The sequence below is a fragment of the Lynx rufus genome, unplaced genomic scaffold (genome assembly GCF_022079265.1).
Source record: "Lynx rufus isolate CCGP_SWC_20201006 ecotype Redwood Valley unplaced genomic scaffold, mLynRuf1.p SCAF_18, whole genome shotgun sequence".
NCBI lineage: Eukaryota > Metazoa > Chordata > Mammalia > Carnivora > Felidae > Lynx > Lynx rufus.
In genome coordinates this window covers 5,490,376-5,516,585 of record NW_025814832.1, presented here as the reverse complement: position 1 = coordinate 5,516,585, position 26,210 = coordinate 5,490,376, and the positions used below count along the sequence as shown (strand labels likewise).

The 26,210-nt window shown below is 39.1% G+C and overlaps 1 protein-coding gene and 1 long non-coding RNA gene across 3 annotated transcripts in view; both read left to right on the top strand.

The window, feature by feature from the left end:
• LOC124513038 (uncharacterized) overlaps positions 1–23,734 on the top strand; it is a 29,358-nt gene extending 5,624 nt beyond the window's left edge. The window contains exon 3 of the long non-coding RNA XR_006962282.1: positions 23,614–23,734. This is a non-coding gene — a long non-coding RNA (uncharacterized LOC124513038). The remainder of the gene's footprint in view (positions 1–23,613) is intronic.
• Positions 1–26,210, top strand: part of NLK (nemo like kinase) — a 165,541-nt gene that overhangs the window by 110,441 nt on the left and 28,890 nt on the right. For both annotated transcript variants that reach the window (XR_006962280.1, XM_047080744.1), the window contains exon 4: positions 25,032–25,138. Coding sequence is in view for 1 of the 2 variants with exons in the window: in XM_047080744.1 (XP_046936700.1) it covers positions 25,032–25,138 (107 nt within the window). In the remaining variant the exon portion in view is untranslated. The remainder of the gene's footprint in view (positions 1–25,031; positions 25,139–26,210) is intronic.

The window sequence follows — 26,210 nt, the reverse complement described above, 5'->3', positions numbered from 1 at the left end:
ATCCTAGGAGCTTTGAAGATTCTCATATTGTTAGAATTCCCTTTTCATTTATTCTGTAAACAAAAGCATCAACTATGTGCCTAGAACCAGAAATTTTTTTTCTGTTTTGCTCACTATTAGAACAATGCCTGACATATAGTAGGTGCTAAATAAGTGTTTGTTAATTGAACGAATAAAATAGTCTCTTAGTGGAAACTAAAAAGTTCCCAAGCTGAATTGCTTGAAAAGCATTTAATGATTTAAAACAAAAACAAAACCTGATGCTTTTACCCACTGTCACCAATTCTGGCTCCTTACCTCTGAAGCCCAAAAGGAAAAATAAAGGAAAAGTTAGCAGAACAATCCAGCTGAATTCCTAACTTTAATTGCCACTTAGTATCTAGTCAGCCTTATTTATTCATTCAGCCAAATAATTAACACTACTTTGGTTTTTTAAGAAAAAAATTTTAATGTTTATTTATTTTTGAGAGAGAGAGAGATACAGTGTGAGCAAGGGAGGGCCAGAGAGAGAGGGAGACAAGAATCCGAAGCAGGCTCCTGTGCTGACAGCTCAGAGCCCAGTGTGGGCCTCCAGCCCACAAACCACAAGATCATGACCTGAGTCGAAGTCAGATGCCCAACTAACTGAGCCACCCAGGCACCCCTAGCACTACCTTTTACATAATAACATTGTACCAATCTCTGTGGAAGGTGCAAAGATGAATCGTGTATTTGTTTAATTTTTTTTTTTCATTTAGTGTACCAGGCACTGTTCTAAATACTTGACCCTTATCTCCATTTTACAGATGAAGAAACTGTAGCTCAGAGAGGTAAATAACTCATCCAGGTTCACTTAGAAATGACGGAGCTGGGATTTGAACCCATATTGACTGGTCTTAATGGGCTGGGAGTGCTCTTAACTCAGTGCTGCCTCCTAGCGCTTTCCTTAAAAGGAAATATAGTCTGTGGAGTGAGATAAGATATAAAGAAATAACCATCAGATGTGGTAGAAAGTGCCAAAAGAATATGGATAGGTGGTGTGGAACTGTAAAAGAAGAGATTGCTTCAGGCAGAAAAAAACAGTAAGACTTAATGGAGAAAATGACATTTCAGACAAATTTTGAAAGATGAGGATTTGGACAGGTAGCATTGAGATGGATGGATATTCCAGATGGAGAGACTAAGTTCAGGAGTATCATTTAGGGAATGGCAGATCATCCAGCTGGCTAGAGTTTAGCATGCATAAATAATTAAAAACTAAGCTAGTTGGGGCAAATCATGGAGGGCCTTGAATGTTGAACTAAGAAAATTCATCTGTATTCAGTAGGCATTGGACGGCACAATGAAAGATTTTTGTGATGCGGAATGACAGAATCAGAAGTGCTCTTTATAAACTTAACAAAGAGTTTCTGTTTGGGATCATGAGAAAGTTCTAGAATTAGATAGTGGTGATAGTTGCACAACATTGTGAATGTAATGCCATGGAATTGTGCGTGTAAAAATGGTTAAAATGGTAAATTTTATGTGTAGAGGCCACTTTTAGACAACAGGCTTGAGCAATGGAAACTTGATCAAGGCAGAAGGGCTGACAGCGACTGCCTGCCTGAATACAGACAGGCCCATCAGGCAACCCACCTCCAAATACCCAAAGGCACTGACCAATGGATTACTAACAACCAGGCACAGTTACCCAAAAGGAAAATTCCAGGGGCGCCTAGGTGGCGCAGTTGGTTAAGCGTCCGACTTCAGCCAGGTCACGATCTTGCGGTCCGTGAGTTCGAGCCCCGCGTCAGGCTCTGGGCTGATGGCTCGGAGCCTGGAGCCTGTTTCCAATTCTGTGTCTCCCTCTCTCTCTGCCCCTCCCCCCGTTCATGCTCTGTCTCTCTCTGTCCCAAAAATAAATAAACGTTGAAAAAAAAAAAAAACCAAAAGGAAAATTCCATAGTCCCCATACCTTCTCACCTTCCCTCTTTAAATATGCCTCCCACCCACTGCCTTACTGCAGACAGACTCTCCTTTTCTATCCTTCCCCACTGCTCCCTTGCAGTGTATTCAATAAACTTCTGTCTTCCTTGTTCTGACTTGGGTGAATCCTTTCACTGCCCACGCTACCGGCTCCCCCGCCCCCAGTCATCGCTCCACATTTGGGGGCCCCCATCCAGTTGAGTGGGACACCACATTATGTATATTTTAACCACAGGTTTGTGGAGGGGGGGGGTTAACCTTAAGAAAAGGACCTAACTCTTAGGGCTGAGAGGCAATGACTGTTGCAGACTGGGAAAGGAGAACAGAAGGATTCTTGGCAATTTACTGGCACCTCTTTAGCCATGTACTCAGCAGCCTGCGCTTTGATTTTGATGGCTGGTTGGGGATTCACAGAGGCAGGACAAGGAAGTGAAAGAATTGGGGAGGGGGCTCCCTAGAGCCCTAGAACTTCACAGGATAGCTGGCCACATTGATAGAGAAGCAGTTGACATCAAAAGAGGACTTGGCGTCCTCCAAGAAAGGAGAGGCAAGATTCAAAGACATGCTGGGCTGATAGCAAGCAGCAGGTTCAGTAGCAGTAGTAGTGTGGTTAGAATATGGAGATTGTGTTCCAAGAAAGGAATTTGTAGTTAGGACAGGTTATAGCCGCTTCTAGATAGAAAGTAGAGCCATGCTCGAAGGTAGATGAAGTAGAATAATAACAGAATCCTCAGAATTCAGATGGTTGAGAAACTGAGAGGTAGAGATTCTCTCTGGTTGCACATTAAAATCACCTAGGGAGCCTTTTATAGAAATACAAATGTTCAAACCCTACCTTCTGATTTAATTGGTTTGAGTTTGGTTCTAGGCATCAGTAAGTATTTTTGAAGATGTTCTCCCCAGTGATCTGAATGTGCCCTCAGGGTTGGGATCCACTAGGCTAAAGCACCAGAATAATTACCAGCATGAAGGCTGAAGTTACCCGTGACTACCTGAGGGACTTCAAATATGCAAATGTGAAGCAGCCGTTTGTGTCATTTGGCTAATAAGATCTGGATTGTTGTAAAGACTGCTAGAAACGATGAGGGTAGAAATTGTGAAATTAATTTCAGGTATGTATGGTTTTTTTTTTTTTAAAGAAGAGGTCTTTGAGCAGTAGCAGCGGGACCAACCATAGCCTAGAAAAGGGAGGCGAGATGGAAGCAGCTTACTTGGTCTCTACTTGTTACTTCTTTAAGTGGAGACTGCTCCTCAGAATCATGTCGCTGCTCTTCATGTATGGATCATAAAATGCTTTTTGATGACCAAATTGACTATGATTGATCTACCAGTCTTCAAAAGACATAATTCATCCTCTGTTTAGGCTTTAAGAAAGTTGGAACTTTTTGCCTAAAATAGAATATATTCTAACTTCTTTTTCATTCTGACACACCAGTGGTATAAAGGGCAGAATTTAAAGTGTAAGTATCAAAGTTTAAAGCCATGTGTATAGTCTTTGACTCGAGGCCTTGAATCAGTCACCCAAAATCTCTGCTTTGTTCATTCTTTGACTTTTTAAACATGATGAAAAGAGAGAGAATTCGTTTATGTCCAATTCCATTCATTTAGCTCATTTTTCAGAGTGAGCATGAGCTCGGAATCAAGAATGTGCTGTTCCCTCGGGTAATTTCAGCTCCCATAGGCTTCCCCTAGTGAGAGAATTTCACCAAACTGAGCATGATACTGGTGCTGAGAGAGGTAGTTTTATACAGTATGACCCCTTAACAAGAGCCAGCTGTTTCATACAGGGTTCGGTCAAAGAAAACAGCACTCTGTTTCGATACCAGAGAACACTATACTGTTGGATTTAATGTGAGTTTGACGTATTGGCTTCCAACATGGCATCTTCCCAGATGACTTTTTGTGATACTCAGTGTTCATTTTATGCCCTAACTTTAGACCTTTACCCTCAGGAAAGAGGTACCAGCAGGTAGTATAAAGCATAATGGCCATTGCTGTTACCTTTAAGGGGTTCATGGTTCAATTGGGGATGATTGATGAATTTCAAATAATTTTAATATTAATCAGTTTAACACTAAAGATCGTAACCAAATTTTCTTGAGCAGAAAAAACTGCTCTGCCCTTCTCTCCCCGCCTCCCCCAAAAAAGAGTTTGGAAGACTTACCTGGTACTTAAAATTTTCATAGAATAAAACATTTTCTCTAGTCCTTTCTTATAGGATCCATACAAGATCAGTGATCTGTTAGTCTAATAAATATATTTTCAGTATTTCCAGTTGTATTTTTATTTTTTCACAAAATTTTAGGCAGTATCTGTTTTGTTTGTGGGTCCAGGTAGCTCTTTCTTTTCTAATTAAATAGTGTGGAGCAGTGCTAACAGGTGTCACATCTAAGTGTATAATAGAACGTTCATTACATAAATGTTAGAAAGTGGGGACAAGTGGGAACAAATGGATAAGGCTCTATGTCAGATATTAGGTCTTTTTTTCTTACACCTTTTTTTTTTTTGAGATATAATTGACATATAGCAGATACTACATCTTGACACAGAGGCAGACCTCCCCCGCTTTAAATGGACCGCCATTTTATTTCATCTCTTACTGCCATAGAAAGTATTGAGAAACAGACTTCCCTGATATACTTCTCCTAGATTCTTCTTATAGATTTTTGTTCTCTGTATATTTTGAATCCTCCCCGCCCTTCATAACTAGTTCCTTATAATAACTTTGTCTTTTAAAACCTTTAACCAGAAGTGAATTTCGTTGGTGATGGGTAGCACTGGGTAGGTAAGGAAGCATCTGTAGCTTGGCATATTGAGAGGCTTGTTCTTCCCTTCACAATGCTGCTTGTGGTGGTTTATACCACTGATTGCAGTCTGCTCTCAGGTTTTAATGACATCATTCTTGCAGCTTTACAATAGATGAGCCTGGAGTAAATTGCTCTCAAATTCTGTTGGGCAGGAGGGTATTTGAAACCAGATTGTCTGGACACAGAAGTAAGTTTTTTAGACCCGTTAGGAAAGGTTGGTGAATCTAATTTGAAGGCTTGGTGTCTCTTAGAGAAAGTTTTGAGATTTGTTGTAGTGGCAGTAAGAAGCATGATGCAGTTTATATGACTGATCGGTGTATTTATCCTCTGAATGGATTAAGAGGTGATCGAAGAATTTGCCCTTTCTCTTCATGAATTAAAAAAACTGGAGAAGCAAAATGTTTATAATCTAGATAAAGGCACTTCTTTCAAAGATTTTTTTTTTTTTATGTTCAGAAAAAAATAATGACTATTCCAGTCATTTCTTTTGGTTTGTTTCTTGACTCTTAATCTCTGTTTTTGTGTGAATGTGCATTTGCTTTGGAGGGTTATGATGGTGGAAAATTAGTAATCGCCAAGCTCTGCCATCTACATTTGGCAGACAGAGCTTGCCTTTGACTTCTTCAGGGCACTTTGGAAAGAAGAGAACTGAGATTTGAAGTAACTTCTTTTTCTCTAGGATGCTTTTTCTGTTTTATTGCATGTGTTTTATTGCAAGGCTGTTGTATAGCCTTAGTGACAAGGACTTAGCCAATAGAGCCTTCTGGGGCTATGACAGGGTATGTAAAATGAAGTATGTAGAATGTAGCTTTCCTGTGATTTTCCCTTTTTTCTGGTGATAGAACTGATTTTTTAAAATTAGTTTTAAATTGCAAATTAAAGGTAGTTTTAATTTTTGACATTCTATATACAACAGATTAATTGCCCTAAAAAGAAAAGGAATTTGCCTTTGCCTGGGAAAGAGAATGTTGTATTCAAACATTTTAACAACGTGACCTTTTATTCCATTGATTTCTATAGAGAAGCACAGGCAGGCTTCAGAAAAGGTCAGTGATTCTAATTGAAGCACACACTGATTTTCTTTTTTTTTTTTTTCTAGTTGCAAAGGCGCCCATGCTTTTTGTTGCAAAGAAGATGATGAGATTTAGGGCTGACCATTTGTTACAAGAGAAAGCAATTCTCTCTGTGATGCATTGCTGTTTTTCTTCCACATGGAAAGCATTGTTTGAAATCAACAATATCCATAAACCAGATTTTCATTATCCATGCTATTTAATGCCCTCATTTTTATTTCAGAGACAGTTACATATCTGGGATCTAGGTTGAAATTTCCCTCCGCTGTGGACCTGAGTTTGGAAGAAAAAAATGTGAGTCTGTTAAGTCTCACATATTTATGGTTGTGAGATTGCCTTCTTTCAAATAGGAATGACCGGATTTCAGAATTAGTGCTTAATGTGGGTTTAAGCATGTTTTCACTGTCATTCTTGGACTTTTCGCATAAGAGAATTCGTGGACACCTATTTGATGAATATTTAATATTGCAAGATTTCTTTTTGGTCTGGCTTAGAGTTAGTTTTGTCCAATACGCAGTGGAAGAAAGAATGATCCAGTTTTCATTATCTCAAGTCAGTAAAGACTGTTTAGGCATTAAAATTGTGTTTTCAAAGCTTTCTGTCCATATTCAGTCGGTAGGAAATAATTTGACACAAGTTCTCCGTTTTCTTCTCCCAGTCCAGCTAAACCAGTTAAATAGCCTTATTTTGTTCTCTGAAAGCTTTTAACATATCATTAATAATTTTTCATACAAAATCAGTTACTCATTGCACATAAAGCATTAAATGTATTCTCAGAGTTCAGTTCCCTTGAGCAGTCAGACCAGACTGCTATAGTTCTGAACTCCAGATGGTAAGAGTTTTTTGAACCTGATAGGTGGGTTTGTTTGTTTTTTGGGTTTTTTTTTACATAAGACCGTATCACAAGTATTCACATTTATACACAACTTGGGCTGTCCAGGATGATTAGCTCTCTGTTATTGAAGTGCTTGTTTAGCAGTGCTGTTTTATGACATGTTTGCACAACACCTTGTCATTTATAGTAAGCATTTATTCCTAATAGCTTATAAATTCTCCCAGTGTTTATTGATAGTAGAAGCTGTGTAAAGAATCGGCTTTATTCTTTCTCTTTTGTCTGAGAGGTGGGAACAAGTGAAGTCAGACTGCTTGGCAGGCTTGGATATGGGAATGTGGAATATTGACCTTTATCTCATATTCTTAGAAGATTGTTACATTAGGAAACTGACTAGTGAGTGTCTCCATTTCTTCTCCCTACAAAGCTCTCAATACTAGATACTAGAGCCTAAATTAATATTCTTGATACTAGAGCCTAAATAACAGCACTCTAAAATCAGCCCCCTTCTCCATCCTTCTTCCTGCCATACTCTTCATCATCCCTTGTTCTGTTGCCCGACAGTAGCAGTCTTGAGTGTAATGGCCTCCTAGCACATCATGAAACAAGAACAAGGGTCGTCATCCTCTGTTTATTTCAAAGCCCTTATGATAGTTCAGGGCCTACCTAGTCAGCATTCTGCTAGCTTGACATAATAGAAAACCTGTTGTAGTGGCAAAGAGCATGGAGTCTGGAGCCAGATTACCTAGATTTGAATTCTGGCTTTGCCTCTTACTACCTGTGTGACCTTGTAACCTCTCTGTGCCTCAATTTCCTGGTTAATAAAATGAGAATAATAATGGTTCCTACCTCAGAGAGTTATTTTGGGATAGATTGGGATAGAGTGACAGACTGACTTAAAATAGTGCCTGGAAGTTAATAAGCGCTATAAAAGTAGTAAGGGAAGGCCTTATAGAGGAGAACTTATTAAAGCTGACAGACAGTAGGAATTCCTATGAATTTTCTGGTACAAGCAAAGCATGTCAAGCGACTGCCAACAACCAACAGACGACATTAGCAAGTACTCATCACAGACAAATGGACTTTGATAATGGCCTATCAATAACAAGCATAGCCTGTTTTTAGAGAGGATTTTTTTTAAATAATAATATGTGAACTGTTGTTAACCTTAGTACCTCATGTCTCCTTACCTGGCATCCTCTTCCCAGCATACAAATCTTCAGCACCTCCAAGCCTTCCACCCAGACTGCATCCACATTATCTTTCTTAGTGCTTTTTTCAGTACCTTTACCAAACCTTTCCTATTAATTAGAAAGAAATGACATCATTTCCTCCTTCAGCCCACCATCCCAAGAACTATTCGCTTTTTTATGTCCTATAGTTACGTCTCCTAGTATTGTCTGTCCCTTCCTGCCTGCATAAAGGTTACTCAGGCTTTAGCGTACTAGCAAATCCTTAGGTTGTTTTAAAGAACAGTTAAAAGTTCCAACTCACAGTTGGAATTTTTTTTCCCTCTGCTTTGAAGAGAATCACTATAGATAGAGCAAATTATTCACACCAGCTCTTTTTGAAACACCTGTGTTCCAGGTGAAGCAAAAAAAAAAAAGGAAAGGTTGAATCTAGTCTTTTCACCTCTCCATCAAAAAATAAATATGTCTCTAAAACTTCCCAGCTGGTTGGAATGAAATGCTGTCAGGCTTTCCAACTCTTAGAGGGTAATATTGGATGACAACAAAGCCACACCTAATTTGAGCTGCTGAAAAGCCTCATAACCCCATTATCATTCTCCTGAACTGCTTAACCTTCTGGTTAACCTTCTGATTATTAGCCTCTTGACATATTTAATTCAGGTGTGAGAATTTAGGGAGGCTCACAGGACTGTTTATTTGATCTTTTTGTATATCCCACTGTTCTGACTTTATTTCTATTTTTTAAGGTTGGTAGACACTAGGAGGCATGTGTTACCTGGAGACCCAGAGGTTTCAGAAGCCACTAAATATATCAGACCTGCCTTAATTGGAGGATATGGGGAAGCAGTGGGGCTTTTAGCCACTTCATAGACCAGCTGAGTCTCCTGCTACCAACTCAATTTATTTGAGAGCAGTACTTCAGGGAACTTAATGGAGCTACAGCACACTAGCACGAATCTGAGTTTTAGCCAGATACAATTTCTTTATGTACTACTTACTGTGGTCGTTTGCTCTCTGCATACTCTATTGGTGTCATTATTAAGTATTAAGAGCACTGATTTGTACAGTTGGTAATGGGCTTAATAATTGCATGTTTAATTGACAGTCTTTTCCTCTTATTGATACATCGCTTAAAGGTGGCAAGAGAATCAGATGGTAGAAAATAGGATTAGGTCGAGGTGGCTGTTTTCCAAAGGAAGTATATTATGTATGAGCTGAGCGAAGTTTTGTTTTGTGTGCATGTGTTGTTTGTTTGTTTGTTTGTTTTTGGATATGTGGAATACTGATCAGTTACTAATTTTTACCACCCTGAGCTCCAGACTGAGAAACCTATTACTAGAAGCCCTTTCCCAGAACCAGGGTCCCTGCGTAGAGGGTCTCAAAAGTCTAACTTCCCTTGAGTTTCCAGTCTGTCCAAAACCAACCCTAGGTCTCTCTCAAAAATTATATGCCCTGTAGAAAACTTTTCTTGATCTAAAAGGTTTTTATGTCCTCATATGAAAGAATGTGACTACATCGACATACTATTTTTTGGTGCCAGAAAACCACCAGACCCCATTTCATAAGTGAATAAAACTTTCCTCTTCAGCACTGATGTCCTTAAGAGATTGCCTAATCTTTCCTTTTAAGATCAGTAGCTTAAAGGAACTTTTTCAACCGGTTGCCTGTTTTGTGTTTTTGTGGTTTTTGTTTGGTTGGTTGGTTGGGTTTTTTTTGTACTAACATTCTTTTGGCTTTTTTTTATTCAGGGAGGGGGAAATGTCAGGAAAAATAAGAACATGGTCATACATTTTGGCAAAGGCATGGACTTTGATATTGGGCATTCCTGAATTCATCTCCTTATTTCCCCTCCTCTCTTTTAGCTTTTTGACCTTCAAAAACTTACATGATACTTTTCCCTGAGCCTCAGTTTTCTCAATGATAAATGGAGATAATATTTTCCTTCAAAGGACTGTTGCAAGGAATAAAGAAATTAGTGTATGTAACACATTTGGCACAGTGCCTGGCATATTGATATTTAATAAATTCAGTATCCTTCCTCCCTCCTGTAACAGTGATGGTGATAACAGCTACCCAAGTAATCTCCCTGTTCCCTCGGTTGCCAGACATTTATATATGATTCACATACAACATCTAAACCCTGGCAGTAACCCTGTGTAGTAGATTTCATTGTCCCTATTTTATAAACGCAGAAACAAACTCTGAGGATTTCGTTAGCTTGCCTGATGTTATTAAGCCAGTAAGTAGCAGTTGACAATCTAACCTAGTCTTTCATCCCAAAACCTACACCACGCCGCCTCCCACTGCCTGAATTCCTTTACCTCCTCATTGTAAAAACCAGCTTCCTGGCCTTCTCTCTTCTGAAGTAGAATTATTTCCTTCCCCTTTACCCCAAAGTTTATCTTTTGAAAGACAGTACAAGTTCAGAACAAAGGCCAGGATCTTGTATTCACTCTGCTGCACACTAGTTTGTAAAATGGGAATCACGATAGGATTTTTTTCTTAGAGCAATTAAGAGTACATGAGGCTAAGTAAATTTAAAGCTGGGGGCTTAACACATAGAAAACTCTCGACAAATAGGAGCTTTTTTTTTCCTCAATAAGTATTTTTCTTTTTCAGTCAAGCTTCTGTGGCCATGTACAGTACATTAAAAATCTTTTTGCTTCCTTGTTTTCTCTACTTGATTTTTACAGCTCATCTCAATCCCTTCTGACCTCTTGTATGTTGCCTTGCATTCGTCCATCTTTTTTCTCTGTGTTGTCATGGAGTTAGCAAGCTCTCTACACCCACTTGGTGCCCAGTCAGTATTTATTGATGCTAATGATGATGGTTACACAAAGATGCTGCTGGCACCAGTCCTGTAGCCTCTGAGACTGCTTGAATAATCATGACCTCCTAAAAACAGAAAAGGAGTCAATCATCTGACTCCTAATTGAAGGTCAGAATTTGGTGTCAGCATTTGTTTCTGTGGTGATTGTGTAGCTTTTTCTGCAGAATTACCTTTGACAGTTGGAGTAGTCAGGTTTTCTGGCATGCGGCTGATTATCATGCATTCTTAAATTACTTCCTAAAATAGATCGTAGAGATGGGTGGGTCAAGCAAATACTGATCATGGTACAGATTTGTTTTAATTGGAGCAAGGGGTCAGGGAGTCCTACCATTGAGGGTATAGTTGACTGCCAGGCTCTAGATGAATTTCCTGTTCTTCTTGCCCATAATCATTTTTGCATCAAAGAAAATTGTGCAAAACTGTTTTTTTGTTTTTAATGTTTGTTTACTTCGGGGACAGAGAGAGATAGAGCACGCGTGGGGGAGGGCCAGAGAGGGAGGGAGACACAGAATCCGAAGCAGGCTCCAGGCTCTGAGCAGTCAGCACAACCGCGGGATTGTGACCTGAGCTGAAATTGGATGCTTAACCGACTGAGCCACCCACGTGCCCCAAACTGGTTGGGTTTTGGTGGGGGTTTTTTTAATGTTTTTTTTTATTTTTGAGAGAGAGAGTGTGTATGCAAGCAGCCAGGGAGGGGCAGGGAGAAAGAGAAACAGGATTTGAAGCAGGCTCCGTGCTGACAGCAGAGAGCCCGATGTGGGGCTAGAACTCATGAACCATGAGATCATGGCCGGAGCCAAAGTCAGACGCTTAACCCACTGAGCCACGCAGGCACCCTAAAACTTGTTTTAGTCATAAATACTTCTCTTTTGTCTGCCTTTCTGGTATCTCTTCTATATTCCCACCTCATTTCTTCTAAGGAATGTTAGAAGATTCCTTATTTTTGCTTTTTTCCTGCTTTGGTCTCTGTCCTTCATGAGCATATTTTCATCCTCAGCAACTTTTGGGTCGAGCAGTGTGTTCTGCATGTTAAATTTGGGTGCAATGCACTAAAAACTCTGCTAATGACAGCGATGTGCATTATTCTAAAGAGTGTCATGATGTTGAGGTTGAACTTACAACTCTTGGCAACGTACTTCCATAATTTCAGTATCCAGGATTTTTAAATAAAAGAAGGAAAGAAATGAAAAAAATGTTTTTTAATAGAAAAAGAAAAATGTTGGGGCGCCTGGGTGGCGCAGTCGGTTAAGCGTCCGACTTCAGCCAGGTCACGATCTCGCGGTCCGTGAGTTCGAGCCCCGCGTCAGGCTCTGGGCTGATGGCTCAGAGCCTGGAGCCTGTTTCCGATTCTGTGTCTCCCTCTCTCTCTGCCCCTCCCCCGTTCATGCTCTGTCTCTCTCTGTCCCAAAAATAAATAAACGTTGAAAAAAAAAATTTAGAAAAAGAAAAATGCTGTGCAAAGGGAGATTATAACCAAAAGCAAAATCAGTATCTCATCTGTGGCAGGTTTCATTTAATAGAAAGTACAGATTATTTCTTACCGTATCTAATGATTCCCAAACGTATGTTTTCTTTCTTCTTTTTTTTAAGTTTATATATTTATTTTGAGAGAGAGAGAGAGAGAGAAAGACCACACAGATGGGAGATGGGCATAGAGAGAGAATCCCAAGCAGGCTCCACACTGTCAGTGCAAAACCCGATGCGGGGCTTGAACTCACAAACTGTAAGATCATGACCAGAGCCAAAATCAAGGGTTGGATGCTCAACTGACTCAGCCATCCAGCCGCCCCTCAAACTTCTCTTTTCAACTTAGCCTGCCCACCAAAGGCCTGGCCTATATTTCTAGCAGTCTCTAATGCAGACTTTTTTTTCCCTCCCATTTCTTGTCCAGGGCTGCTAGCCCAGCCCCCACACGCAGTATGTTAGCCAGGGATTCCTCTTATATTTATATTTATATATATATGTGTGTGTGTGTGTGTGTGTGTATATATATATGTGAACATATATATGAATAATAGGCTAACATATACACATAAGCTAATTTAAGTTCTCCTCTATTTAAAGAAATTAATAGGGAACATGAAGCTATTCAAGAAGCTATTTCAAGTAAGCATATATGATTCACAGGTGCTGGAAAATATTTATTGAATATCAATTTTAGCTTTATAACTTGACTAAAGAAGGGTAAGAAGAGTAAGACTTGAAGGAAGTGGAATATTCAGGAGGTGGAAAGAGAGGCAAAGAATGTCAGGTAGAAAAACTTGCCTCTGTGATTTTTTAACTTTTGTCTTATTTTTCTGTTGGCAAAAGGGGTGTAATTATTTAGCATGTCGGCCTGACATTCCTCACCCCCAGTCTGTATCTGTTACATGGGAATAGTCCCCGGTTGCTAGGAGGATTGAATGAGGTGACCTGTGTTAAAAGTGGCATACAGGAGACTCAAAATACTTCTCAGCAAACTGAGATAATCCCTCAGCAAATTGTAGGGTTGTTTCTTACTTGAGGCTCTGGCCTACTAGCGACAGAACTAAGACTAATTCAGGCGCTAGAAGAAATGAATAAGAGTACTTGTGTGCATTTGAGCAATTACTTCAGACATCTTCGGATTCAGTTCTTCCAAAAGGAAAGACTCAAAATCACAAAGAGAACAATTAGTTCTTTATAATAATAGCCTGTGACTTGTGTTGTGAGAATTCCTTGAGATAATTCAAAGTGTTTAGAACGTGCCAGGCACATAGTAAGAACTCAGTAAGTGTTCATTGCTTTTATTTTTATTGTTTCTCATGTGTTTAAAAAAAAAATTTTTAGGGACGCCTAGGTGGCTCAGTGAGTTAAGCGTCTTACTCTTGGTTTCAGCTCAGGTCATGATCTCATGGTTCATGGGTTCAAGCCCTGCATCAGGCTCAGTGCTGACAATGCAGAGCCTGCTTGGGATTCTGTCTCCCTCCCTCTCTGCACTTCCCCTGCTTGCTCGCTCTCTCTCTCTCTCTCTCTCTCAAAAATAAATAAACCTTTTTTTAATAAAAAAAATAAAAATAATTTTTTAAAGTAAACCATTTTAAGGAAACCAAATGTATGTGTTTTACAGATAGAGGCAAATTGCCAATTAGAATGTGCATCTAATTTAGAAATTCAGTAGGAGCTAAAGAAATCTTGATGGTTTTCTCGCATTTATCTTTTTTTAAAGATTTTAAGTAATCTCTACACCCAATGTGGGGCTCGAACTCACAACCCTGAGATCAAGTCGCATGCCCTACCAACGGAGCCAGGCAGGTGCCCCAGTTTCCTCACATGTTTAAAGATCTAAATCTCTAGCTGTTGGAATTTAGAGCCTACGCTCTCTCTTGCTCACTCTTGTTCTCCAAAAAAAAAAAAAAAAAGTCAGCTTTATTTCAAAGTAATCTGCATTCTGTGATGATACTCGTCGGTAAGACATGGGAATGATAGTAGGAAGGCTCCTATGGGAACCAGGTTGGTGGGGTCGAGACTCCCTGGACCAAGAGCTGGGAAACCAGAGGTAGTTCTGGCATTTTACATACCAGAATGTGACCTTGGGTAAATCACATAACCTCTCTGGCCAAGTTTTTATTTCTATTAACTAATATACCCCAGTGGCTAATAACATTTGAGAAAGCAGCAAAAGGACTGTTTTCTACCCCGTTAAAAATCACCTTCTAAATGTCCACATTAGCAATAGTAACAACATCGGCAACAAAAAGCTCTTTAAAACAGCGTGGAAACACTGTTGTTTCCCTTGGGCACCCGAGGCATCAGAGCAGCATCCCCCCCACCCTTGAATTTATAATTGTTAATTTGCATCATTCATTTTTCTGAAGCAAATCAGTACATTTTGAAATCCATATTTTGCGGAGCTAGTTAACTAATTGCTGCAATCAGCAGCAATTTATTTTCTAACAGGGCTGTTCAAATCACTCTGAGGTTGGCATACCGTGTGGTGTTTTTTATGATCATGTTTTTAACGATGAGTTTTAATAGGGGAAAATGGTTAATCTGTTAATATTCTCCTGAAAACGCTAACGTTAATCCTATATTTTATCTTTACCCAAAGGTAACTTAAGAGGCCATAGCAGAGTCATTGACCCAGGGGGTACACCAGCTGTTGGAGAGGCTGTCCCATTTAGAAGGACCAAGAGAGGGAAAGAGTACCCTGTTTTCCCTCTTGTTTGGAGACCCTCATTAAATTACTCAGAAACAATAATCAGATAGCTGCTGTTCAAGTTAATGGCACCTCTGAGTCCCTGTCAAGAGAGCTTTATTTAATGCGCAACAGACCTGGAGAGATGCAGGTGCTTTTTCAGGCCCTCATTTAATTTAAGCTGCTTTAGTTGGCATGGCAACTAGTTGAGACATCTGGGAGACATTATGCTGGGGATTGAGACTTCAGAGAATTTCTGCTGGAGCAAAGCAGAAACCTTATCATAAAGTGGTGTGTGTTGCTTCTAAATTTCTGAAGCTATACTGTTAAATCTTCAAATTCAGGAATTGTATTGTACAGAGAAATCAAATTTTTAAAGGTTGGCCTGTTCGTTGGCTTGTTTTCTGTGAGGAAAAAACTCCTTTATTTGTGGAGTGAAAAATGTATTTCCCCTGAAGGATTTACTTTGCTAAACTAAAGCTTGATAAAACTTACTCTCTGCAGAGTAGCCTATTTAATCACTTTATAAAAATAATACATTTAAAATTTTTCAGTTTTTTATGTTTAAAAAGATTTTAGAGGAAGGGCGCCTGGGTGGCTCAGTTAAGCGTCCGACTTCAGCTCCGGTCATGAGGTCATGATCTCACGGTTCGTTGATTCGAGCCCCACGTTGGGCTCTGTGCTGACAGCTCAGAGCTTGGAGCCTGCTTCCGATTCTGTGTCTCCCTCTCTCTCTGCCCCTCTCCTGCTCGTGTTCTGTCTCTTTCTCTCAAAAATAAATAAAAAAATTTTTAAATAGAAAAGATTTTAGAGGAGGGGAAAGCATCTCTGCACAGAGGTAATAAGCAAAATGGTAAAGGTGGACAGGAGCTTTGTGTGGTTTTTGCCCTAGACTTTCTGGTTAATTTAAGTTTATTAACCTACCCCCATTCACTTTTTTTTGTTTTTATTAAGTTTTTTATTTTAATTCAAATGTAGGTAACATAGAGTGTTATGTTAGTTTCAGGTGTACAATATAGTGATTCAGCAATTCTCTGCGTTACTCAGTGCTCTACCCCATTTTCTTTTAAGTCAGCTTGTCATCTTCAGCAGAGGTATACTCCTTTTTTTTTTTTTAATGTTTATTTATTTAAGAGAGAGAGTGTGTGCTTGCAAGCAGGGGAGGGGCAGAGAGAGAGAGAGAGAGAGAGAGAGAGAGAGAGGGAGACGGAGGATCCAAAGCAGGCTCCGTGCCGACAGCAGAGAGCCCAATGCGGGGCTCAAACCCACAAACCATGAGATTGTGACCTGAGCTGAGTCAGACGCCCAGAAGACTGAGTCACCCAGGCGACCCTCTCTTTTCTTAAGTATTACAACAGGCAGTTGAATGAAAGAGTTTTCAAGTTCAGAGATCCTGAGGACAGTGACGTGGTAATCTAGTCATTTGTGTTTAACAGGGGGGATACCCTCTAGTTTATATTTTATGAGAAATTATACACATAGGCATGTGGTCTTAGTAGAGAAGAATTGACTTTACCATTTGAAATCATGCTTTATATTCATTTTGAATGTCTTGCTTTTTGACACCTGGTAATACTTTGCTCTGTGTTAGGTAGGGTTAAACCATATGAAATTGTTTTTCTTGGTCAAAAGTGGTCCAGTGTTGTCAGTTCAAATCCAGTAGATTTAGGGTGAACAACACCTTGATCAGGAAATACATGTTTTATAATGCTAAATGAAATGTAAGAATTTTTTTCTGAAATGAGTACTTATTTCTAAAATATCTGGTTATAGAGCAGTACCCATTCCAGCCAGCCAGTGTTTTCCTTTTCCCCTTTCTTTGAAAATGTAGTCTCTGTTAGAAGAAAGCATATGACATTATTTCATACTTACTCTCTGTTTTTGGCTTTTGTATCGTTTATTCCTTTTATAAGTCAAAGCAAGATTTTTCAAGTGCCAGCAATATGAATTCAACCCGATAACTTGAAAATTAGATGTTTTCTCTCTGCTACTTGCATGCATACCAACTGTCACTACTAACAGTAAAGATTCTGGCATCACAACTTGGCTCCCAGTTTTGTAGATACGAAAGGCAGAGTAGAATATAACCTGCTCTTCACTTCCGTGCAAGAACTTTTCAATCCTCGCAGGAACAAAAAGTTGTCAAACTCAGCAGACGTGCCTGACATCCCATACAGATAAGTGCTTCATACTGTCTTTAGGAATTTTTTTTTTCCTGGAGTAAAATCTCAAGTTGACAACATTTAATACAGTGATAGCAGTTATGACGTGTCTCTGTTTTTGTTTTGTTGTTGTTTTATGTGTAATGTTTCTTTGTTTTTGCCCCTTGATATTTCTGGAACCAATTCAAGAATATTGGGACTTCTGATTAAGGCTTAATGGTGCCAATAGAAGTTTTTCCTTGTCTCTATGATTTAAGAGTTCCTAGTGGGTGGAAATGATGAAATAGAGAACAAAAAGATTTCCTAGTGGGGAAAAATATTTTCAGTGCATACAAGAGGGAAATAGTAAGATTCAGATACTCTTTTCCTATCCCGCAGAAGACCAAAGCTTTATTCCCTGGGGACAGCATGAGCTGAGCTGTCGTGTCTTTGGCCCCTTCCCCAACTCCTACAGAACCTGGCAGCCTGGCCTGTGCCTTCTAAGACAGAAATTTGGAAGACTTCTCTAGAGAAATGGATTAACCCAAGAGAAAGGATCTATATACATAATCGAAGACCCCTTATGACACAAAACTGTAAAGCGCTAAACCCTCCCACAGAGCCACATTACAGTCAAACGGTAATAACCTAAATGTCCAGTGATAAGGATTGCTTAAGTCATGACATAATCCATAAGATGGAATACTATTTAAAGCACCTAAAATTATATTAAAGAACTGGATTACCATGAAAAGATGTTCACAAGATATTTTAAATGGGAAAAAGAAGCGTATGTAATATGTTCTGCTTCAACACCATAATTCCACTTAAAGGAATATATTAAGAAATAATCCGATTCACATAAAGATATAGATACATAGATATGTGATGTTTATCTCAGGTTTGCTTAAAGTATAATTAGAAATAACTTGGGTTTTCAACAACGATAGGTTGGTTAAATGAATTCTGCTCATTCATTTGAACACTATATGGTCATAAAAATTCTGCTTCATTAGAATATTTAACAAGGCACCTGGGTGGCTCAGGCGGTTAAGTGTCCCGACTCTTGATTTCATCTCAGGTCGTGATCTTGCGGTCATGAGATCAGTCCCTTTGTCGGGCTCTGCGCTGGGCTTGGAGCCTGCTTAAGATTCTCCCTCTCCCTCTCCCTCTCCCTCTGCTCCTTCCACACACTTGCATGCAACTGCACACACTCTGTCAAAAAAAATTTGGAGGGGGTGGTGCCTGGGTGGCTCAGTTGGTTGAGCATCTGACTTCGGCTCAGGTCACGATCTCACAGTTTGTGGGTTCGAGCCCCGCATCATGTTCTGTGCTGCCAGCTCAGAGCGTGGAGCCTGTTTCGAATTGTGTGTCTCCCTCTCTCTCTGCCCCTCCCTTGCTCACGCTCTGTCCCTCTCTGTCTCAAAAGTAAATAGACATTAAAAAAAAAGTTTTTTTAATTTTTTAAGAATATTTAATAACAGGAGAAAATGCTGTATTTTATTAAGAAAGCAGGCAGCAACACCACATTTATGTTACAGTCCCAATTTTAAATATACATATGTGTATGCATGTACAACATTTTCACAAAGATGTTATAGGTTCATTCAAAGAGGTAGGATTCTGGGTCATTTTTCTATTCCTTGGCTTTCTTGTATTTCTCTAGTTTTATACAGTGAAGGTTTTCTTTAAAAACTTTTTTGGAAATTTTCAAAAATACAGAAAAGTAGAGACAGTAGTATAATAACTATTATTTACCTGCTACCCACATTCAGCAGTTGTTCATCATTTTGCCAATCTCACCCTCTTTCCCTTTTTATTGAGGGCAGGGAAAGGAAGGCTGAAGGTATTTTATTTTTTTTTCAACGTTTATTTTTTTATTTTTGGGACAGAGAGAGACAGAGCATGAACGAGGGAGGGGCAGAGAGAGAGGGAGACACAGAATCGGAAACAGGCTCCTGGCTCTGAGCCATAGCCCAGAGCCTGACGCGGGGCTCGAACTCACGGACCGCGAGATCGTGACCTGGCTGAAGTCGGACGCTTAACCGACTGCGCCACCCAGGCGCCCCATGAAGGTATTTTAAAGTAGATCTCAAGGGCACCTGGGTGGCTCAGTTGGTTAAGCATCCAACTCTTGATTTCAGCTCGGGCCATGATCTCCTGGTCGTGGGATTGAGCCCCATGTCAGGTTCCGTGCTGTGCGTGGAGCCTGCTTGGGATTCTCTCTCTCCCTCTCTCTCTGCCCCTCCCCTACTCTTCTCCCTCTCTCCCCCCCTTCCCTCTCTCTCTCTCTCTCTCTCTCAACCATAAATAAATGTATTTTTTTTAAGTAGATCCTAGACTTCAAATCATTTTACCTATACTTAAATTTGCATTTCTAACTGATAAGGGCCTTAAAAACCTATTATGTCATTATCACACGTAATAAAATTAGCTAACTCCATACTATTCCCTGATTTCCTTAAAGATCTTTTTTTTTTTTTAATTTGTTCTAATGTTTATTTATTTTTGAGAGAAAGAGCACAAATGGGGGAGGGGCAGAGAGAGAGGGTGACGAGGGTGACACAGAATCCGAAGCAGGCTCCAGGCTCTGAACTGTCAGCACCGAGCCTGATGCGGAGCTCGAGCTCATGAGCCATGAGATCATGACCTGAGCCAAAATCAGATGCTTAACCAACTAAACCACCCAGGCGTCCCACTCAAAGATCACTTTTTTAGTCAGGTTTGTTTGAATCAGATTCTAAACACAGTCCATATATTGCGTTTCATTATTACATCTCGAGACTATTTTATCCCAAACATTCCTACCTTCTCTTCCCCTCACCTACCCAACCCCCCCCTTTTTTGTCATTGATTTGTTGGAAAAATTTTTTCAGAAGAATGATCCACATTGTGTTTAGCTGATTGCTTCTTCGTGGTGTCTCTTGCTCTTTTATTCTCCATGTTTCTAGTAAACTAGTAATTAGAGCTAGAGGATTCGTTGTATTAAGGTTTTTTTTTTTAAGACCTGAATACTTTCTGGGCAGTGGTGTGCATCTTAATAGAGATACAATATCTTATCCCACATTAAGTGTTGCTAGGTTGAGTGGTGATTTGAGGTGATGCTGATCAGTCTCATCCCTTTCAAATGGTTTTAGCAGCCATTGATAATTGATGCCTGTATCCGTGATACCATAGACGTTGAAAAATGGCAATTTTTATTTTTTTTACTCATCTAACATTGCTTCTGCATTCATTAACTGAAATTCTTCTATTAAAAAAACACAGTAAACATTTAGTATATTTTATTACAGTTTTTAAAAATATAACTCAAAAAGTGAAGGGAAGATAAAACCCAGCCATTGAAACAATCTTAAACATAGTCAAGACTGAGTTCTACTACTATGTAACCTTAGATAGGTTACTTGCCTTCTGGTAGCCTCAATTTCCTCATCTGTAATTGGAAGTACTAACACCTCCCTCATAGAATTGCCATGAAAATTAGATGAGATGATATATTTAAAATACTAGTAGAGTATTGTTTATCTAGTGGGTGCTCAGTATATATTAGTTCATTTACTCAACAGATGTTTATAGGAGACTTAACTGTAATGCAGGCATTTGTTTCTGACAGTTTGGGATGGACTTGTGAACAAAACAGACAAAAACTCTTGTCCTCATGGAGCAGGACTGGGGAGGCCAACAAACAATAAACATAATAAGTAAATTATGGAGGAGAAGTGCTAAAGGGAAAAAAGAAAAGGTAGAGATGTGCAGGGGGATAGCTGTTGTATAAAGCATGCAAGGTGCGGTACTGGGGTGGTCAAGGTAGGCCTCATTCAAAAGATCAGATTTGAGCAAAAACACAAAGGAGGTGAGAAAGTTAGCCGGGGTGTCTGGGAAAGACCATTCAGGCAGAGGGAACAGCTAGAGCAAAGGTCAGAGTGTGTCTAACATGTTTAGAGAATAACAAAATAGCAAAAATGGTAAGAAAGGAGGTCAGAGCAGTAAGATGCCAGATCATTTCTGGCCATGTAAGGACATTTTAAGGACTTTGGCTTTGACTCTAAATGAAATAAGCTTTTGCAGAAGAGTGACATAATCTGGCTGTCATTCAAAAAGATTGTCCTGTGAAATGCAGCCCCCCCCCCCAAAAAAAAGGTGAATTGATGAATGCAAAGAGCCATGGATAAACATGTACTAAATCAAATTGTTAAGTATAGAATCTGGGTGGTGGGTAAATATATATGGGTGATCACTGTTTAATTCTTCCAAGTTTTCTGTGTGTTTAAAACTAAAGAAAAAAATGTAAGGGGTGCCTAGGTGACTCGGTTAAGCAACCAACTTCGGCTCGGGTCATGATCTCACGGTTCATGGGTTCAAGCCCCACATCAGGCTCTGTGCTGACAGCCTGGAGCCTGCTTTGGATTCTGTGTCTCTCTCTCTGCCCCTCCCCTGCTTGCATGTTTTCTCTCTCTCTCTCTCTCTCTCTCTCTCTCTCTCTCTCTCTGTCAAAATTAAATAAATGTAAAAATTTATAAGCTATTAAGAATAAAGTCTAAATCTAAACCTGGTAATAATACCATAATTTAACTGATATGTATCATTTTGTAGAACAATTCTAACATGTCACTGAAAACTATTCCTAGGAAATTCTGCATGCTAAATCTCATTTCCTCACTAATCTTCATTATGGAGTAGAATATAATTCTTTGGAAAGAATCTGATTAATAAAACCTCAGGTAAAAGTAACCTAAGAATATAAAACCCTAAAAATTATGTTTTCTAGATAATAAAGTAACTCAATGTATAGACAAAATAAAAATGTAACAGTCAAAAGTTTATTCTGTCTCCTGTGTGTTAGAAATCTAGGGGTCTTGGGCCATAGTAGGTAACAGTGGACATGATAAGAAGTAGTCTAATTCTGTGGCTAAATTATGAAAGAACCAACAGGATTTTCTGATGGATTGGAGGTGGAGTGAGAGAGAAAGAGAAATCTAGGATGACTGCAAGGTTTGTGGTGTGAGCAGCTTGCTGGAAAAATAAGTTTTCTGTGGGAAAGCCTACAACTAGAAAAAGTGATTTGGTGGGGGAAAGATGGAGAATACATGTTTGGACAGTTTGAGATGTCAATTAGACATCCAGAGGAGATGATGAGTAGACAGTTTGATGAACAGGGTTGGACTTAAGGAAACAGGATTAACAATGTTGGGAGTGATCTGCAAGTATGCTATTTAAAGTCTTAGGATTGGATCCACTTGCCCAAGAAAGTGCGTGTGGAAACACAAGAGGATCAAGCCCTGGGACATTTCAACATTAAGTAATTGGAGAAGAAAACAAAGGAGGATTGAAAAGGAACAACCAGTGAGAGAGAAGAAAAGCCAACAGTCAGGTGTTCTAGAAGCCATTTGACCTAAATGTTTCAAGGAGGGTGTTTTGATTGTGTGTCAAAGCATTATCAATTAGTTCTCCTCCCTACTCTCAAGTTGTTACTACTTGTTTTTGCTAAAACGTTAAATTAGAAGTGTTTTTAAATCATTCTCCCCAGATAATGACCACTTACTACAAGAGTCTTTAAAGTTCGTAAAAGTAAAAACCAAAGCCTAATAGCACTTTTAAAAAATTTATTGTAAGTTTTGAAGGCAGATGCCTTCTCATCTTTATTTTTTTATGCCTAGCATTTACCCTTACAGTGAGCATGTAAATGCTAAAACACGAGTCCCCGGACCCTCTTAGTTCATGCTAAGCACACTAAGACTACAGCTGCCCCTTAAGATGGACTATATCTTCTAGCACTAGCTGTGGGACAGTCAGTACTGGCACAAAAGGTGTTTTACAGGGCATCAGATGGGTTGTCCTTCAAAAAGATTTCATAATCTCGCTCTGGAAGAAGAAAGGTAGGATCTGAAGAACTATGTAAGAAAGCAAAATAACTCTGCAATCCAGTAACAGCTATGCTTTTTCTTTTTTCTTTTCTTTTCTTTTCTTTTCTTTTCTTTTCTTTTCTTTTCTTTTCTTTTCTTTTCTTTTCTTTTCTTTCTTTTTTCTTTTTTCTTTGCCTGTTCCCACTTTCAGTTATACAGGGGTAGGGGAGCCTTAGTGTTTTAACCCAGAACATGAAACTAACTTTCACGAGGTATCGGAAGAATTTAAAGCCTGTAGGAATCTCCCAAAGTCAAAGGTACTCACCCCTTGTCTTAAGGAAGGTTAAATTTAAATCATAAAATTCACCCAGATTTGTAATGAATCATTAACTGTGGGTAGGAGTTAAGACCTGAATCTGTCCTATTCTAGATACAGCAAAAGTTATATTCACAAGAGTTGAATTCTACATCTTCATTTCTCCCCATGCTCCAGCCTATGGTCATCGACCATGTGTTGATCGAACAAAACCCTGAAGGTATAAGAGTAAAAAGCATAGGAAGCTTAAAATTTAATAAGGGAGGCATAAATGTAAAAAAAGAAAAAAGTTAAATAACAAAACAAATTATTAAGATGGGAGGAAGGCTTGGATTTGAACTAATCATTTTATACATTTCTAGGAGTATTATACTTTATAAAGTAACTTAAGCCACAGTTGGTGGGTAGATTGTCATCCTTTCCATTGGTACCTTGGTGGCCTAGGGTGAGACCCCCAACCCTCTCTTGTTTGGATTCACAGGATGCTCCAGTAACATGTCTGAATAGACACCGAGGCCCTTTGATCTTCACATTCTTCCCGGCCTGGCTGTCATTTAAAACATTTACCCTTATTGAGAAGATATTTGCCAATGACCTATCTGATAAAGGGTTAGTATCCAATATATATAAAAAACTTATGTAACTTCACACCCAAAAAATAAATAATCCAATTAAAAATGGGCAGAAGACATAAACAGACATTTCTCCAAAGAAGACATACAGATGGCCAACAGACACATGAAAAGATGCTCAGTATCCCTCATCATCAGGGAAATGCAAATCAAAACTACAATGAGATGCCACCTCACACCTGTCAGAATGGCTAAAATCAAAAAAACAAGTGTTGGCGAGGGTGTGGAGAGAAAGGAACCCTGGTGCACTGTTGGTGGGAATGCAAACTCGTACAGCCACTGTAGAAAACAGTATGGAGGTTCCTCAAAAAGTTAAAAATAGAACTACCCTACAATCCAGGATTGGCACTGCTGGGTATTTACCCCCCCCCCAAAAAAAAAAAAAAACAGAAAAACACTAATTCAAAAGTGTACATGCACCCCTATGTTTATAGCAGCATTATTTACAATAGCCAAATTATGGAAGCAACTCAAGTTGTCCATCGATAGATGAATGGATAAAGAAGATGTGATATATATAAAGGAATATAAATGGATATACAATGGAATATAATGTGATATACAATGGATAAAGAAGATGTGATATATATAATGGAACATAAATGGGTATGCAATGTATATAATCGAATATAAAAAGGAATGAAATCTTGCCATTTGCAACAACCATGGATGGCTCTAGAGAATATAATGCTAAGTGAAATGAGTCTGTCAGAGAAAGACAAATACCATATAATATCACTCATAGTGAATTTAAGAAATAAAACAAATGAACAAAGGGGGCAAAAAGAGTCTTAACTATAGAGGACAGTTACCAGAGGAGGAGGTAACTGTCCCCACCTACAGGGGAGGATGGGTGAAATTGGTGAAGGGGATTAAGAGTACCTTTATCCTGATGTGCACTGAGTAATGTGTAGAATCTGTGAATCACTGTGTTGTACACCTGAAGCTAATAGAACACTGTATGTTAACTACACTGGAATTAAAAACTTAATTTAAAAAATATTTACCCTTATTTTTCTTTTATAATGCTAATTATAGAGGAGTCACTTAGTTTATGTCTGCTAACTTTTAAATGGTAAATTCTTTAATTTTGGCAATTTTTTATCTTGTGAGGGCTGGAATTCTCACCTTTGTCATACTGTCTAGAAGCTTTCTTTCCTTAAACTTTCTCCAGCCTTAAGAGTGGAAGTTATTCTTTAGACCTAGCGCCTACTTTGAGGGGATTGGGACTGAATTCTCTGAACTCTCCTTAACTTAAAACTTCAAGATATGTTGTCACAGAATTGATGCAGAGTGACCTACATAAAATTATCGTCTCTCCTCAACCACTCAGCTCAGATCATGTCAAAGTTTTTCTTTATCAGATTTTGCGAGGTAAGCTTTTCTTTGTGAAGAAAAAGGTAGTGTCACTGTATACGTGAAATGTTTTGCTTTTCATTTGAACTTTAATCTGACCTCCCAAGGCTTTCTTCTTCCCTAAAGACTTTTTTCTTTTGACCAAGGTCAAATATAATATTCTCTATACTTGATGTTAAATAAGAGGCTTTTTTAAGGGTGGCCAAATGGTTCTTATTTTCAGTGATGGAAGAGAAAGCCCTAATTCATGACTAGGTTAATCTAGGGAGTAAATAAGCAAGAGGGTTTGTCAAACCCCATGGTCTGTCACAAAGTTTCCACTAAACAGCCTTTAGTAGGGATATGTGACTGGCATCAGATAACTCAATTAAAAAGTAACTTGTGTCATCCAGACATTTATTCTTCAAACCAGCAGTACATAAGCCTGATCAAAGTGTTGGCTGGTGTACCTGAGTCCAATTCTAGAAAAACAAAATGACTCTTAAAGCCAGAGCATCAAGGAGACTGAGAAACAGCCAGCTAAATAATTCTCCAGGCTGGCTCACTCGAGAGCACCAACCTGATGGAGAGGCAGTTTGAGCCGACATTGATGGAGCTTCTTCTGGCCATCAGGTGTGTCCTTCGGAATTTTGCTGTTACAAATGGAGAATTGTTTAAAGCTGAAACAGCTTCCTTACCTAGTAAAATATCCTCCCCCTGCCCCTCCCTCACTAGGATTTATAGAATTCAGACATTCTTTATAGAGGTGAAAAAGCATCTAACAACAGAATGAAAGCACAGCGTTAAAACCACGATGTTCGCTTTCTGTGGATTTGTTGACATTCTGTGGTGGGGGACAGAATAAAGATACTGGATACTGGATCTTTTTTTACACTTGAAAAAAATACACGATTTACTGTATTTTGTTCAGAAGACTCAACCTTGAAGCTGTGACCTTTTTTTAGCAGTGCTACAACCCTCGGTCTTTTAAGGTGTCAGAAATATTGTAAAGTAATTAATTATTACCCTCTCGAATCTCAGTGGTGGAGAATACTACTGACAGACCTGGGCAGGTTGCTGACTTTTGTCTTCCCAGTAAAAATCTGCCCTG